At 49.6% G+C, this 17,460-nt stretch overlaps 1 protein-coding gene across 1 annotated transcript in view; it reads right to left on the bottom strand.

Annotated features, from left to right (window-relative positions):
- Window positions 1–17,460, bottom strand: part of TBXAS1 (thromboxane A synthase 1) — a gene marked incomplete at both ends in the record, with an annotated part of 178,816 nt that overhangs the window by 44,157 nt on the left and 117,199 nt on the right. Inside the window, 4 exons of the mRNA XM_080701748.1 lie at window positions 5,001–5,315; window positions 10,414–10,544; window positions 12,884–13,032; window positions 15,408–15,496. Coding sequence (XP_080557874.1) covers window positions 5,001–5,315; window positions 10,414–10,544; window positions 12,884–13,032; window positions 15,408–15,496 — 684 coding nt within the window. The remainder of the gene's footprint in view (window positions 1–5,000; window positions 5,316–10,413; window positions 10,545–12,883; window positions 13,033–15,407; window positions 15,497–17,460) is intronic.

Here is a 17,460-nt window from a genome sequence, read left to right as displayed (position 1 = left end):
GAGGTTGGGAACTTAATTCCCCAATTCATATCTTGATAGTATTTGCAACTGGGGCCTCCAGCATGCTGAATTGTTTGTGTGTGTGTGGGGGGGGGGTACTGGGGGTGAAACCCAGGGGCATTCTACCTCCGAGCTCCACCCCCAGCCCTATTTTTATTCTTTATTTTGAAATAGGGTCTCACTAAGTAGCTGAAGCTGTCCATGAACTGTGATCCTCCTGTCTCAGCCTCCCAAATGCTGGGATTACAAGTATGTGCCATAATGGCAGGCTCGCGATGGACTTTTTTTTTTTTTTTTTTTTTTTGCGGGTCTGAGGATGGAACCCAGGGGCATTCGACCTCCGAGCTATACCCCCTGCCCTATTTTTTATTCTTTATTTTGAAACTGGGTCTCACTGAGTTGCAGAGGGCCTCACTAAGTAGCTGAGGCTGTCCCCGAACCGCGATCCTCTGGTCTCAGCCTCCCGAATGCTGGGATTACAAGCATGCGCCATCACGCCTGGCTCACGATGGACTTTTTAATGCTTTAAAGTGACAGGAACCTCTGAGATCTGTCCAAGGTGGACAGAAAAGGAAGAAATGAAAAGAGGAGAAGAGAAGAGAGAAGGAGACTTGTCCGAGAAAACTTTTGGGAATTAGAGAAAACACCAAGAAGTTTCTTGTTTGTCTGTCACCGTTCACACTCACTTTACAACATACTGGTTACATAACTGTTTTAAGACAACTAGCGGACAGTGTCTTAGAATGACGGAGTATGCCCAGAGCAAGTACAGCCGGAAGACGGGGACAGAGAGCGACTGGGAACGAGGTTCGAGCTGCTGCATCAAGCCCTTCCTGAAGGCAGCCCTACCCTCCGGAGCTTACCGCTCTCAGGGTCGCCAGGTCCCTGAGATCGTCCGGGCTATTTTCTATCACTGTCCACAGAAGGAGCCCTCACTGATACAGGGCACACACCCACTCTTTTTTCAGATGCTCAAAAGGCATTGCTGTAAAAGAAAATGGCTCCAGAGAGGAGACCCTGAAGCTCAAATCCAGCGATCTCTCTGACAAACACAGGACAGGCTGCCCCAGGAGCCCCAGGGACGCTCTCCAGGGATGTCACAGAGAGCCGAGCCAGAGCAGCCGTGTGTGACGGAGGGTCTGGAGCCCCTGAAGCTGGCGCTAACTGGCACTCAAGAAATATTTGTTGAATGGAAACCAGCAGGAAAATTATAACAAGTCATACTTTACATGCAAATTTTCAGGAATATTTTCAGGAAAATATCTAATGTGTGAACATCTAATCTGCATTTTCATGTCCTGACAGATGGCCTATATTAACAGAGAGCTCTGATTATAGTAAAAAAATAAAAAATAAAAGAAGAGAGAAATAAAAGAAGAGAAGAAAACCCTGCAAACACTCGTCGTGTGGTTTCAGGGAGCAAGGCTGCACGGAGCAAAGCTATTGTGACTGTCAATCTTATTTTATTTAAAAATACCCTCTAGGTATTCCTGTTTGTCAAAGACCATTCCAAATGTCCCCCAGAGAAAGAATATAACCCAGGGCTTGCCTGGATGGGACAAGGTAGAGAACCCTGTTTTGTTTACTTTAATTTTTTATTTTTTTGGAAGAAGGTCTAGGACTTTGAAAGTCTAAGTCAGCGTCTCAAGGTGGAACGAGGTACCACCTGTGCAGCTGCCTCTGGGGATGTTTATTTTAAAAATATAGATTCCTGGGCCCCAGGCCACACGGGGGGACCAGACCCTCCGAGGGCAGGGCCCTGGAAGCTGTATTTTATGTAATTGATTCAGATGGTTTTGTGCACACTAAAGCTGGAAGCTCTTCAGCTGTTATAATGGGTGTATTTGCCCACGGGGGCTCCTTGGTGCCTTGGGCCCGTCTGCGCAGCCCCATGGGAGGTGGTCCCTGAGGAGGAAGGCGTACCCCTGGGCGGGAGACAGAAGTGGCCTCCCCGCCCAGGCCAGGGCCTGCTCCCGCCTCGCCAGAGACGGCGCTGTGTGTGTGTGAGGCTTGAGCCCAGGCCGCTGTGTCAGAAGATGAACCGGCGTAGAACTGAATGTGGTGGATGCTGGCGGGAGGGCAGGCTCCTCCAACGCCAGGACACTAGAATCAGCTCTTTGCTGCTGTCTGTTGCCCTGGAGGGTGTAATTTGGAAGGGAAGTATTATTTAATACACAGTACTTACTTCTTCATCAACTGGCCATTACATTCCATCAAGGTGAGGGTCCTGGCTCCTACCTCTTGGAGCTTTGGGCCCTCCCCAAGCTTCCGCCGTGTCCCCCCATCCTGGCCACTTTCTAGAGGCTTCCGAGTCCTCTGGGTGGTCCTTCTGGTTTATTTGACGACGGCGCTGCCTTCCTGGGGGAGTGCCATAAGCTTCCTTTGGGACATCTCCGGCCCAGGTTCTTGGTCACTTGACTTGAGTGTGACTGACCCCCGGGGAGCTGGGGTCTGCCTGGCCTGAGCCCATGGGTGCCCCATTCCCTGGCCATGAAAACTGGCTCCTGAGTGGACAGTGACCCCGCCTTCTGATAGGAGCGCCCTTCAAGTCTCTTGCTGGGAACCTGGAGCCACAGAGCCTCTCTTCCCTGGGAGGAGTGTGGGGTTGTGGACATTCTTGGCAGGTTTCCTGCGGCTTCCAGGGGACAGCAGGACCCAGAGTGGCCCTTATGAGGATACATGGCCAAGAGCTGGGCAGAAGAACTGGGACCTAGCCCGGTGCCAAGGTGCTCGCCTGAAAGCCCTGTACTGGGAGGAGGTTAAGGCAGGAGGATGGAAGGTTTAAGACTAGGCTTAGCTACTTAGTGAGACCCTGTTTCAAAATAAAAAATAAAATAGGGCTGGGGGTGTAGCTCTAAAGTAGAATGTCCCTGGGTTCAATCCCTAGAATAAGAGAGGGGGAGAGAAAGGGGAGAGGGGAAAGAGAAAGGAGAGATCGAGATAGATAGATAGATGAGAGAGAGAGAGAGAGAGAGAGAGAGAGAGAGAGAGAGAGATGCAGAGAGAGAGAGACGCAGAGAGAGAGAGAGAGAGAGAGAGAGAGAGAGAGAGAGAGAGAGAGAGAGAGACAGAGAGAAAGAGAGAAAGAAAGAGAAAGAAACTGGGTCCTAAGCACATCTTTGAGGCTTCTAGGAAGATTTTCCTGAAGCTGCATCTATTCCTGAACAGAGAAATTATTTGCACTCACAAATCTAAATTTATGAGTGTGTTTGCATTTTGCTTTTTGCTCAAATCAGTCTGAGAAAAGGTTTTGTTCCTATGACCAGATGAATCCTGATAGATACTCCTTCCAGCCCACCTTGTGTCTCTTATAGGAATGTGTCCCAATTTTCTTTGCCCCCCCCATTCCTCCATTTAAACCAAATATTAAATAACTACCTAGAACACAGGATACGCTAGGCGATAGGGTTATTTGGATTCATGGCTGGTGAGATTCTATGCTCAATGAATATTGATTGATGGATCAATGTCAATCTGGAGGGAGCCCTGTCCTGTTCAACGTTTTAATCAATGACTTAGATGAAATGGGAGACATGCTTAGCAAGTCTCAGATGACACGGAGCTAGAGGAACTGCTAATATGACAGATGGCAGAATCAAAATTCAAAATTATTTTGACTGACTTGAACGGTAATAAGGATAAATATAAACTCTTACAACTAGGCTCAAAAGATCAATTGCGGAGCAGGGGACCCGGCGGCCCGGCTTGGCAGTTGTCCTAACGGCATAGAACTTGAAGTTGATTATGCCGGGCGTGGTGGCGCACGCTTGTGATCCCCGCGCTTGGGAGGCGGAGACAGGAGGATCGCGCAGGTTCGAAGCCAGCCGCGCTGGCGTAAGAGACCCTGTTTCAAAAATATAAAATAGGTCTGGGAGTGTAGCCTGGAGGTAGAAGGGCTTCCAGGAACCCCAGTACCACCAAAAAAAAAAAAAGATCTTGAAGTTGATTATGAACTTACGTCCAGGCTAAAGTTGAGGCAGTTCCTAACACAGTCCTGTGGCTCTCAAATATCTAAAAACTGGTATGGAGAAGAAAGACAGACTTAGTCTCTGCTTCCCCAGTAGAAAAGGCAGTGCAGGTTCCTGGGAAATCGTTTTCAGCTCATTGTGTAATTTTTTTCTCCCTAAGGGTTCCAATAACAGAACAAGCCTTCTTCCATAATTGTGAATGTAGCAATTCTTCCATCAGCATGTAACAGAAAGGACTCTTCCTTTTAGAGCACACATTTCTATTTTTAATATTTTGGTACCGGAGACCGAATCCAGGGGCAATGTACCTCTGAACTACCCCCGCCCTGTTGTTTTAAAACAGGGTCTCTCTAGGTTGCTGAGAATCTTGCTATGTTGCTGAGGCTGTCTTTGAACCTGCAATCTTTCTGTCTCAGGCTCCCAAGTACTAGGATTACAGGTGTGTGCCACCACTCCTGGCGAGAGCATACATTTTTAAGATGTTTCTCTTTAACAATGCATAGTTCAGAGTGATATACAAAAAAGCTTGAGGCGAGGAAGCAGCCTAGCTCAGCGCCTTGCGAGTCGGCTGAGAGTGGAGAGGGCGTAGGAGGGATGCCTGGGACATCCAGACCCTGCATTCCCAGCCCCATCCTCCCTCCCTCCATTGCAGAGCTCTTCCTGGGCTCAGCCCGTCCTCTGCCTCCCCTCCTGGCACCCCTTTCTGGCTCACAAGCCAGGTCTCCTTCCCAGTCGATGCCCTTTGACCCTCACTCCTTCCTGGGACCTTGCAGCCCCCTCCCCCAAACCAGATTCATGGGCTGCCCCAGAGAGGGAAGTTATGCACACATTGGTCTTTTCTTCCTTTCCTTTTCTGAACACACTCTTTACTTACTAGCACAAAGAGGTGGGGAAGGTGGGCAATGACCCTCTTTCATCTGGTGAGAGTGGGAGGTAAATTTAGCAGGTTATAAAAAGAAGTCTCATTTCCAGGAACAGGAGCTCGGCTGCCCTGTGGCCCTCCCGTGGACGCCTGGACCCCGTGGTACTCACATGCTTTTCCTGGAAGAGGTCCACCTCTCTCAGAAGTTTCTCCTGCCAGTCAGGGTTGGTGGCCAGCAGGTAGGTGGCGAAGGCGAGTGTGTTAGTGACGATCTCGTAGCCCGCGACGAGGAAGAGGAAGGCCTGGCCCACGATCTCGTCCGGGGTCAGAGGCGGGGACGGGGCTCTGGGCCGGCGAGGCAGGGAAGGGTCCATCGAGCACTTGCTGGGAGACAGGGCTTCTTTGACCAGGTCAAAGTCTTCCACGCCCACCGAGCTCCCAGAGAGCCGGGCATCCAGCACCAACTGCAGGAAGTCTCTCCGCCTCTAAGAACAAGACAGCAAAATGCTTGTGTTGGCCCCAGAGCCACAGAGTGAGGCTTCTTGGGGGATGAAGGGGGAAGACACATGGGTGGAATGTTTGTTTATTTTATTTTAGTATTTTTGGTACTGGAGGTTGAACCCAGGGGTATTCTATTTTCAAGCTACACCTCTGGTCCTTTTATAAAATTTTAACATTTTGAAATGGGGTCCTGCTAAGTTGCTGAGGGCTTCCCTCATTTGCGGAGGCTAACCTCAAATCTGTAATCATCCTATCTCAGCCTCCCAAGTACCGGGATTACAGGTGTGCCCCCCATGCCCGGCTGGGTGGAGCTTTGAAAGAGCACGGTAGGCACAGGATCTGACATGGTGAGAGCCTGAAGGGCCCTCGATATGGAGCCCATGCCCTGAGACTCTCACGCTGTCAGTAAACAGACGAGGCTGGCAGGGCTGGGCTCAGTGTGGAGTACTCGCCGGGTACACGCAAGGCCCTGGGTTCATCCCTGGTACGGCCCCCCAAAAGAGGAGGCCATTCTTCTGTATATTTGTATATATATTTATAGGGTATGGTGTGAAATATATATATATCGCATTATGGTCAAGAGTAATTAGAATTTCCATCAACTCCAGTATTTATCATTTCTTTGTGTTGGGAACCTTCAAACTCCTCTTTTCTAGTTCTTGATAAAATATGTAATGAACTGCTGTAAACTACCCTCCTACGCATAGAACCCCAGAACCCAATCCTTGTATCCAGCTGGGTTTTGGTACCTGCTATTCAATAAATACCCTCTGTCTCCTCTCCTTCCCAGCCTCTCCCAACTACTATTCCACTCTCTAAGTCTATGAAATCGATTTTTTTGGCTTTCACACAAAAGATTTAACATGCTGGACTTGTCTCTCTCTATCTGGCTTATTTCAACTAACAGAATGTTCTCCAGCTTCCATCCATGCCTTTGCCAATGATTTTCTTCCTTTTTATGGCCAAGTACTAGTCCATTGTGTGCATGTGACCACATTTCCTTTATCCCTTCTGGATGAGGCTGTTCTCTCTGGGCTGATCTGGAAAGGTGTGGATCCACTTTGTTAAGTAAAAAAAGCGAGTCGCCAAGCAGTACATACAGTGCAATCTGACTTCTGCAAATATATAGTTATGTGTATCCACATATGCATAGAAAATATTTAGCAATGTCTGCACTCAATGCCTAGTGAGCTGGAAGAGGCAGGAAATCTAGGGGGGTGTTCACTTTTTATTTTCTATATTTTTGAGCTGTTGGTTGGTTTTCCAATGATACAACAAGAAAATATACATTTAAGTCAGCACGTGTCCCACTGTTCAGAGCTCACGTGGGCAGACATGTTTTCCCACACAGTAGAAAGTCAACAGAACTGGGGGCAGGAGAGGGAGCTGGCTTCCATGAAGCTGCCTGCAAAGGCCCCAGAGGTAGCATTCCGCTTCCTGCCCGGCCCCGGTTCCCTAAGTAATCCCCAGCCCCTTTAAGTAGTTGGGGCTTTCTTACCAGTTTCTCTACCTTCTTGTTAGCACTTTGCATATTCTTTATATTTTAGCAGCACTAATTCTAACTATAGGAGTGTTTACCTATTGCTTTAGCATTAACAAAATGTATTCCTGGCGCATCCCTTCCTTGAAATACCCTTTTCTATGATGAACGACAACCCGGATATGGCTCTTTACTCAAGTTCCCGGGATTAAAAAGTGAAAGGAGAGTTCCCTGAACCTTCACTGGGAAAATATTATAATTTCAAAGTGCTTTACTGGCTGCAGCATTTTCTCAATTCATTGGCTTCTGAATTTCTATTGCGTGAATAATCTATGTCGCACACACATTAGCATGCAATTCCGACTTTTAAGACTGTTGTCATTCCACGTGTGGTTGTCTTTTCTGCTCCATAGATTATTTTTACACACACACACACACACACACACACACACACACACACACACACACACACACACTCAGCTCCGCCCGTGCATAGTACTGTGCTGAGTAGTACTGTGCTGAACACTTAGTAGATATGCAATAGCATTTCCACCAATCCAGATGTCAGCGGTCAAGCCCTCCAAGGGGGATGTGCTGGGTTTGGTTGCAAGTGCCCACTGTTTGGAGAGGAGGCCTGGCTCTGCTGGTTCCGGGCTTGGTGACCTTGGCAGATATCTGCTGAGAGCCTCGTGGAGCTCAGGGTCCAGGCTGCAGATATCACCGACATTGGGGCTTTTGAGCAGAGGCCTCTGCTTCCCAGCATCCTGCTCAGACCGTAGCAGTTGGGAAAATGGCAAGAGCCCAGTGAGTCGGCTCCTTGTTCCACCGTGGCCTGGCTCACACCGACACACAAATGACCTCCTCAGGGCTGGCTCCCCTGCTTCCCTCCCGCCACCTGGTCACCCCCTGGGCGGAGCACGGGCAGGGTGGTTCTTCTAGGGGCTGGCTAGAGGGGGAAATGAGCGGTCCCTGCTCCTTTGGCTCCTGGATGCTAGCCCGGGACCCCAGAGCATCCCTGGACATCAGAGATGCTGCGCAGCACCAGTTGGTCCATTGGAAGCCGCCTAGGATGAGAGAGAGTTGTGGTCCCTGAAGCTTGGTTGGGCCTTTGCTGGGGTTGGGTAGAGATGATGGGGAGGGAGAGGGCATAGCCACGTGTGCCCATGGATTTGTGTGTGTGTGTGTTTGTGTGGTGGTACTGGGGGTGGAGCCCAGGGGCTTTTCTACCTCCAGGATAATGCTCCCAGACCTATGTTATACTTTATTTGGAAACAGGGTCTCACTAAGTTGCTGAGAGCCTCACTCAGTAGCTGAGGCTGGCTTCGAACCTGCGCGATCCTCCTGTCTCAGCCTCCCAAGTGCTGGGATTCTAAGCGTGCGCCACCACGCCCGTGTGCCCATGGATTTTCTAGGGGCAGAACTGCAGCTGGCATCTTGCCTCAGCCAGGCTGCTAAAGGGCCAGTGGAGTCCCGTAGAGATCCCACAGAGGTCGGTTTTAACCTCTAGCTAATGAGGCTAGAGGAGAGCGCGGCTCGACCTGGCTCTGCGCTGGGCAGCAGCGTTAGTGCGGGTGGGGTTCTTTTATTCACACTGCATCATGGGAGTTATCTGAACACTGTCCATTTAAGACCCAAACAGTGCTGGTTTATGGTTCTATCCAAGAAAAATACGTGTCCTGATAGATGTAGGTGTCTAATCCACCCATCGGCTAGAGCTTGGGAAAATATTTACCTTTTAACATCTGCAGCGTTTTCACTGCGCAAACACACATCTGCTTGATGGAATGTACACAGAGTTCCGATGGTTTCAAAGCAAGTTTTCTTAGTAACCATATAGCTCAGGCTTGACACGGGCAGCCCTGGATTTGTGGTCGGGAGGTTTTTCTCAGATCAACTCATTGTTTGAAACAAATAGCTCTGGAGTTTATAAAAGGAAAAGCTCTAGGCAATCCCAGTAATTGGATCTTTAATAACCTCTCACCTCTTAGTAAGTCACCCGCTACAACAGTTTTTAAGAAATTTCAGCTCATTCCACAGCCAATGGGTTTTCAGGAGTGGGGTATGAGGGGTGTGTGTGTGTGTGTGTGTGTGTGTGTGTGTGTGTGTGAGAGAGAGAGAAAGAGAGAGAGAGAGAGAGAGAGAGAGAGAGAGAGAGAGAGAGACTTTCACAGGTCAGCCCTTCGTAGCAACGTTGAGGTTTGACAATGGCTCTTTCTAGCCAGGTATGGTTGCACATGCCTGTAATTCCAGTACTTGGGAGGCTGAGACATTAGGATCACAGGTTCAAGGCCAGTCTCAGCAACTTAGTGAGGCCCTCAGCAGCTTAGTAAGACCCTGTTTCAAAATAATAAAATAGGGCCAAGGGTATAGCTCCAGGAGAATGTCCCTGAGTTCAATCTCTAGTACCAAAAAAAAAAAAAGGAGGAGAAAATGGCTTTCTTTATCCCTTCCCCAGGTTGCATCCTCACTTGCAAGAAGCATGCACCTGGATAAGAATGTGCTGTTCTTTAAGGCAGCAGAGCCGGGTCGGAGAGACCAGTTTGCTGATGCCGCCCGCACCGCCATCTCCGTGGACTTTATGCTGGGCTCAGGGTGATGTGGGGCGAGAGCTGTGTCAATCTGCCTGTGCCTTCTGGACCCAGAGACATTTGCTGCGCCGTCCCCCCGGCGGTGAAGCCGAGCAGGACCGGGCCGCTGCCCGAGGCTGTTCAGGGCGCCCAGCCACTAATTGACTCTGATTTTATTCTAACAGTGCCTTAACTGTTGACCCTGGCGAATTCCTTGGAGCCACTTGGGTCTTTGGGAAAACGCTTTTAAACCTTCATCTTGCCCAAGTCAGTTAAGGAGAAGCCCCGGCAGCCCTGTTTTTCCTTGTAACTCCTTTAATGCACAGAGGGCCTTAAGGAACAACAGTTCTGCACGCACAGGCGTATCCGGTATCGACACGATTGTCCTTTACACCAAAGACGCCTCTGTCTAGTCTTAGCCAAGCTCAGCCAACAAATATTTATTTGATTCCTACTATGTGCCAGGCGGAGGGCAGATCTGTGAGGGGGAGAGTGCTGGGCTTGGAGGAGCGTGAGAAAGAGCCGACTGGGCTCAGCGACAGATCTTGTAGTATTACCCCCCCTCCCCCCGCCTTAAAAGGGAAGATGGGCTTGATTGACAGTTGCCTGAACTCCTTGCTAATATTTATGCTGTTCATGCCATGAAACTACGTCTTGACGTTTTTCAACAGAAAGAATATGCTCATGAAAATTACATGGGCACATTACCTAGGAGAATCTTTGGGGCGTCTGTAACCTGCGCTCGGGGTGATGTCTGAGCTAGGGAGGCAGTTTTGGGGGGCAGCTTTCATTCGACTTCCCACCGCTTGGGGCTTCTCCTGTCTACAGTCCTCTCCCTCCTCCCCCTCTTCTTTCTTCTTTGACCTTCTTCTACCTCTTGGCTTTCTGCGGCTTCGGCAAAGCTCGGGGTGGTAGATTGCTAAAGGATGGCGTAGCGGGATGTGCGGGGTTGGGAGGGAAGGGAAAGAAAAGAGAGGGGGATGCCAAATTAGGTCCCATCCCATCTCCAGGCTGCGTCCTATTAAAGTACGTTACCTCTTCTGCTGCTTGCTGGTCCCGCGAGGCAATCGCGTTCCTAATGAGTTTGTTAAAAAAGCCATTCAGTTCATCTCGCTTCTTATTGGGCAGAATCCGGGCCAGTGGGACCATTATGGATGGAAACGATACTTGAAAGAGAAAAACAAAAGTGGCATTGAAGGGGGGGATGAACCAGGGCTATCAGACGCCGCGACCAGGAAGCCAGTGGCAGCCTTGAATTCGAGGCAGGAGGGAGAACAGAATCGCTGCTCCACGGAGCAGGTCCATGGCTGGCCCCAGCTCTCACTCCTAGCACAGAGTAGATGCTCGATAAGCCTTGATGTGGTTGACTGAGTCATCACGCCCAGCTTGCCCGTAACAGGGCAATCTTGTGCTTGTCAATGAGTGGATGGCGCAGGTTTGTGCCAACCAAGCTCTCTCTCTCCTCTCTCTCTCTCTCTCTCTCTCTCCTCTCTCTCTCTCTCTCTCTCTCTCTCCTCTCTCTCTCTCTCTCTCTCCTCTCTCTCTCTCTCTCTCTCACTCACTCACTCACTGGAAATGTAATCCAGGGCATTCTACCTCCGAGCTATATCCCCAGCCCTATTTAAAAAAATTTTTTTTTCAGTACTGGGGATGAAACCCAGGGGCATTCTACCTTTGAGCTACACCCCCAGCCCATTTTTTAAAAATCCTTATTTTGGAACAAGGTCTCACTGAGTTGCAAAGGGCCTCACTAAGTAGCAGAGGCTGTCTGCGAACCTGGATCCTCCTGTTTCAGCCTCCCAAATGCTAGGATTACAAGCGTGAGCCACCATGCCCGGCTTATACCCAGCTCTATTTTTTAGTCCTTTTAATTTTGAGTTTCGGAGGGCCTCACTAAGTATCTGTGGCTGTTTGCGAACTTCTACCCTCTGGTCTCAGCCTTCTGAACGCTGGGATTACAAGCGTGCGCACCATGCCTGGCTCAAAGTCTCTCTATTTATCAAGAGGTAGCAGGTCACAGCCAGGCGTGGTGGTGCACACCTGTAATACCAGTACTTGGGAGGCTGAGACAGGAGGATCACAGCTTTGAGGCCAGCCCCAGCCACTTAGCAAAATCCTGTTTCAAATTTTTAAAAATAAAATAAAATAAAATAGGGCTGAGGGTGTAGCTCCGAGGTAGAGTGCTCCTGGGTTCAATCCCCAGTACAAGAGACAAGAGAGAGAGAGAGAGAGAGAGAGAGAGAGAGAGAGAGAGAGGAGACTGAGACTAAGTGTGGGTCACAGTCTGTGTTTGAAGTCTTTGCAAGGGGTAGAAGCTCATTTACTTTCCAAACCTTCCTGGATTCTCTTTCTCTGTATAATTGTCCCCAGAGCAACCATCGTCCCCAAGAGCTGCAGCTGCGGTGGCTGCTAAGGAGGGTGATACCCAGGTGGGCCTCTCCTTTACATGCTAACTGCAGCCTGGACCCTCGCTGACTGTCCTCGGGGTGGGGCTCTCTGGGTGGGAGACCCTTAATCCGTGTGGAGAGAGGCCCTGGGCCCAGGGGCTGAGACCACCACAGAGCAGCTGGTTCCGCTCCGTGTCTCAGCCTCCAGCCGCAGGGCCCTGTGCTGAAGCCCCGGGACAGAGAACAGCTCCGGACACTTGGGGTCTCCGAATGCTCTGGCACTTGCAGGCGGGGATGTGACAAGGGGGTCCCCCATCCCCGGGACACAAGATGTGCCCCGGTAGGAGGCGTGAGGGTGGGCTCGGCAGGAGCAGCCCCCTGGGGAGGGTCGTGAGGGGCAAAGGAAGGGACGGGAGACCCCCCACAGTGATTTCTACAATTTCCGTGTGTCGCTGATGGAGGTGACCGGGGCTCCCACTAAAACTGGCTTAGACACGGGGATGAAACTGGCCAAGGAACAGAAAAGAATTCAGCCGAGCAGAATGGCTGAGGACCATGGCGTCCATCCATAACAACGGCAACAACACTTCAGTAGCTCCGTAAAGCAAGGCAATACCAGGCAAGGGCCAGAGGGCACAAGCTCATTTGTAAAATACAAATAAAATCAATGGACTAGTCTCCGGAGCACGAGGCCACCTCCTAGTCACCCAGCCAGTGATTTCTAGTTTACTATGCATTGGGCTTCCCGGGGAGGCATCTTCTGAACAGGATTTGGCTGGAGGGGGAGAAAAATGTCCTAGAAAATTAAAGGCTTTTGATTCCAGGCTTGGCCTGGCCTTTCCAACCCTCTGTTTCCTCATCTGGGAAATGGGGACAAGAATATTTTTCTCATCAGGCGATTGCTGGGATTAACTGAAGTGACGCACGCCAAGTGCCCGGCAAGGATTATTGCTCCCCGTGATGGTAGTGACAGGGCCCGGGGCCCAGTGTTGGTGATAAGGGGCCCCAGGTGTGACAGGAAGACAAAGTCAACACAGGGCGAGTCTCAGAGCCCCGAGTGCCCTTCCCAAGCGGCAGGGGCGGCGGTCCAGTCTCACCCCGACAGGTGTCCTACTTACAGATTAGAGCCAGGAGTGGCTTGGGGATGTGGCCCGAGAAGAATCGCCTGCAGTTCCTCACAAAGGGACCCTCGGGAGCCTTCTGGGAGTCAACCTCGGTGCCAAAGGCGACGCTGGCCACCACGTCTGTGCTGTGACAGGAGTAGCACCTACAGAGACGGGAAGGTCTGACTTCGAGAGGCCACGGGTGTTCCTCCCCACATGCACCCCTCCCGACAGGCTGAGCCCCCATCCTCTGCCTGGTGATCCCAGCCCCACACAGGGACCCCAAGGAGCCGCCTGCAGATCTGAGCCAGGGAGGGAGAGAGAAGCTGCTGGCGGAGCCGCAACAGCAGAACGTGGGGCGACCCAGTGGACTCAACCCCCAGGCTCCAGAGGCAAATACCAAGAGATACCTTTCCCATCGTCTTCCCGTGAAAGAGAGAAAACAGGAGCCCCGAAGTGTCTGGGCTTTGCCCCAGAGCTGCGCGTGCGAAGCCCATTTCAGACCAGACTAATTGATACCCATCACATTGTTACTAATGAGTGAACGAGCTATCTAGTTTCACTGACTTCCCCCTACTTTTTTTCCTAATGATTTTCCAGTTTCTTTTGAAAGAGCAGCAGCAGCAGCAGCAACAACAACAACAACAACAACAACACAACTGAGGGCTCTTCACACTCAAATAAATACCAGACAAAGTTTAGGATGGTCATCATCATATGTATATTATTATAGAAAAGACATGTTGCACTCTGGAAGACAACAGAAGGAGAGTATCTGCACTCGCTCCAGAAACTCTAACCAGATAGACTCGCGGAAGCCGAGCCCCTGAAAGGCCATTTTCAACTAGAATTATTCTTTTTTTGTTGTTTTCTTACAGGAGTCATCAGATTAAGTTCTTTTTAAGATGGCCAACAACTGGGTTATTAATAGCCCTTCATAATTACAAGGCCTATTTTTGTCTTTGATGTAGGCATACATTTAGTTCCTCTTCAACACGAGTTCCATAGCCACCGACTGATCATTAAAGAATAGATGACATTTCCACCGGATGACTTCAAAGATGTGACTGCAGCCGTGGTGTGTGCCTGTAATCCCAGTACTTGGAGACGGAGACGGGGGGGGGCGGGGAGGCTGAGGCAGAGGTTCGAGACCAGCCTCAGCAACTTAGCGTGGCCCTCAGCAATTTAGCAAGACCCTGTTTCAGGATAAAAAATAAAAAAAGCTGGTGGTGACACCAGGTGTGGTGGCGCACACTTGTAATCCCCGAGCTTGGGAGGTGGAGACAGGAGGATCGCACAGGTTCGAAGCCAGCCGTGCTGGCTTGAGAGACCCTGTTTCCAAATTTAAAAAAGGTATAAAAATAGGTCTGGGAGTGTAGCCCAGAGGTAGAAGGGTTTCCAGGAACCCCAGTACCACCAAAAAAAAAAAAGCTGGTGGTGTAGTTTAGAGGTAAAATGCCCCTGCGTTCAATCCCCAGTACGCTCCCCACCTACCCCAATGTGACTGCTTTTATTTGAAAACATTTTTACAATTGATTACACATTTTTCTAGCTACAGTAAAAACACAAACTAAGCTACTGCGTGTGATCTCATCTGATCCGGATGGCTGAAGATCTCAGGGCATTAAGAGTTGTTTACCTCGCCTTTCTAGCTGACAGGACCACCTTATCTTCATCCACCTCGTGCCTCCTATGACCAGAGAGGATGCGGGTGAAAGGCAGTGTCAGCAGTAGGTCTCAGTATAAATGCTGGGGATGGGATTTTATGAGCCATCAGTCATGAGTCAGCTTCTGGTGCTGGCCACCCATTCTAGTCCTAATCCTCTGTGAGCCATGATCTGGCATCAAACAACTAAAGGTTTCTAGGAGAAAAGACAGATAACCTGTCATGTAAGTTTGATGTCCACCACTAAGCTGTGCCTTCTTTTTTTATTATTATTTTTTTGGTACTGGGGTTGGAACGCAGGGGCATTCAGCCTCTGAGCTACAGCCTCAGCCTATTTTTTTTTTCTTTATTTTGAAACAGGGTCTCACTGACTTGCAAAGGGCCTCACTAAGCAGTAGCTGAGGCTGTCTGTGAACCAGACAGGCAATCGTCCTGTCTCAGCCTCCTGAATGCTGGGATTACAAGCGTGCGCCACCACGTCCAGCTATGCTGTGTCTTCTATACGGAGATGCCGCACGATTTTTCTTCTTGTGCAGGTGCACAGACTTTCCCCCACACCCCCTTGCTTTCTGCCCAGGCGTGTCTCGTCACCTGGGTCTGCAGAGATAGGAAGCCGAGAAGAGCCAGCCACTAAAACCACTGCCAACTCAGTACTTTGCTCAACGGGCCTCACGTCCTTGGGGCTCGTTCGCTTTTGTTTCACGTTTTAAGTGTGTTTCATTCCTACTCATTAATCAGTCCATCCATGCCTTGATGAGCTTCTAGCATTTCCACGGCTTGCTAGTCCCAAGGTAATTGTCTAGCAATTACGGACAGTTACAAGAAGCAGCCGCTCTAAACAGAGACTTGGCCTCTGCAACGCAGCACCCTTACCTCTGGATGTCGAAGGCGTCCCCGGCTTCTGCGTAGCGTTTTAAATGGGCTAGGAGAAGGTCGCAGGCCTGGCTGATGAGGGGCAGCATCTGTTAATGGATGGCAAAGTTGTCGTTAGGGCAGCACGCAGACAGCGCACCCAAATTGGCTGCAGGTGATAAGGCGGACATGGCTCTCGCTGGCAAACTGGACTTTGCTCTGAAGGTATTTTTTCACATAACTAAGATTAAGGAGGAAGTTCCGAAATTTGCAAATATTTGTAAAATACAATAGCTGTAAACATCTATTTTTACCTTAAACAAGCTTTATGGGGGAAAGCAAAAAAAGAAAAAAAAAGGAAGAAGAAAGGATTTAAGGTGAACAGGGTGAAGTCATTATGAAAGTGATCATTAAGAGCTTAGATAGAGCTGAGAACCGGCTCTCAGGACACGTGGTTAGCTTCAGAGAGTCAACAGACCACACTCCATATGTCTTGTCTCTGGAATTAACCCAAGCCCATGTTTCCTTGTTCCAATTATCCTTTGGATCTTCTACTAGAGCACAGCATCTTAGTATCCAGAGGAGCCCGGGGTCATCCGCTTCAACTTAATTAGCTCAGAAATTATTTTGAGAGAATTTCTGATGGATGGTTATTCGTCTGTGCGTAAGCTGCCGAAACCTGCGAAGAGTGTGACCCTTGACCTCAAGAGGGCTCCTATCTCATGCACAGCAATTAATTATTGGTTTCTATTTGTTAAAAAAATTAGCATATTTTCATCATGGAAAATTTCCAACACAGAGAAGAAGGTAAAGAGAACAGCATTGTGAAGATTCCTGTAGCCATCTCTCGGTTTCAACACATTCAGATTCCGTGTTATTTGACCCCGACGGGCTTGCTGGGTGGGTGGAACGCTTTGTGGAGTCTGATGGACAGCCACATGAGCCTCTGCTCTCTCCTGTATGTTTGAGATGCCAAGCTGGAAATGTTTAGGGGAATTATTTTAATCAGCGCATGTTCTAGGCTAGCACCAGAGCCCAAGCAACATGCAGCCATAAATTGTTCAGAACACCCCTTATGGAAAACACATTTTGAAATGTTACCGTACGTTTAGGTTTTACAGTTTGGACACTAGGCTGTTGAGTTCCTGAGGGCAGGGCAGATTTTTGTTCTTGTGTTTGTTTGACTTTTACCCATTACACAGTGCCTGCTCTTTGCTCTTACAATCTTGAAGCATTGGAAAAAGTATAAAATGTCAACTCACCCCCCAAAAAAGTTAGTCTCCTTGTCAGAAGGCATGTGATTGCACCAAGGCAAAGTCCGACTTCCTCTGCCCTTATTTGGATCTTACGTGCCCCCAAAGGTCTTTGTGGTAAAGGCTTGGTCTTCAGGGTGGCGCGGCCAGGAGGTAGTGGAGCTTTAGAAGATCTTTAGGTCCCTGAGGGTGTGCCACTGAAGGGGCTTGGGGGCCCCGGTATCTCCCTCCTCTAGCGAGGAGGCAGGCGGTTTTGCTTTGCCATGCGCTTCTGCCATGTCCTGCCATAGGCCCAAAGCAATGGGCTCAGCCAGCCGTGTACTGGAACCTCCCAAACTGTGAGCCAAATCTTTTTTCTTGATAAGATCGTCATTGCAGGTCTTTGTCACCGTGACGGAAAGCTGACTAGCACACTCTCTGCCAAGCTCTTGATGGTTTCAGTCTTTGAATTTCCACCACTCATACAGCGGTGCCCCCTGCCCTTGGCCTTCTGATAGACAATTGTTCCCCGCCCCTTCGTTATTTCTCTTACTACAAGCTTTGCACGTACCTCTCTGTTCTTTCTGCTCTCCCTCACCTTTTTTTATGGTCCTGGGGATCAAACTCAGGGGCATTCTACCTCTGAGCTACAACTCCAGCGCTATTTTATTCTTATTTTGAGACAGGGTCTCTTTAGATTGATGAAAGTCTCACTATTTGCTGAGGCTGTCCTCGAATCGCAATCCTCCTGTCTCGGCCTCCCAAGTACAGGGACTACAGGCATGTGCCATCATGCCTGGCTCTGCTCCTTCTGCCTTTTTTTTTTTAAATTCAGGGTCATA

Source organism: Muscardinus avellanarius, assembly GCF_963383645.1.
Source record: "Muscardinus avellanarius genome assembly, chromosome: 9".
In the NCBI taxonomy this organism is placed as follows: domain Eukaryota; kingdom Metazoa; phylum Chordata; class Mammalia; order Rodentia; family Gliridae; genus Muscardinus; species Muscardinus avellanarius.
Note: the sequence above shows the minus strand (reverse complement) of the source record. Positions and strands in the feature narration are given on the sequence as shown.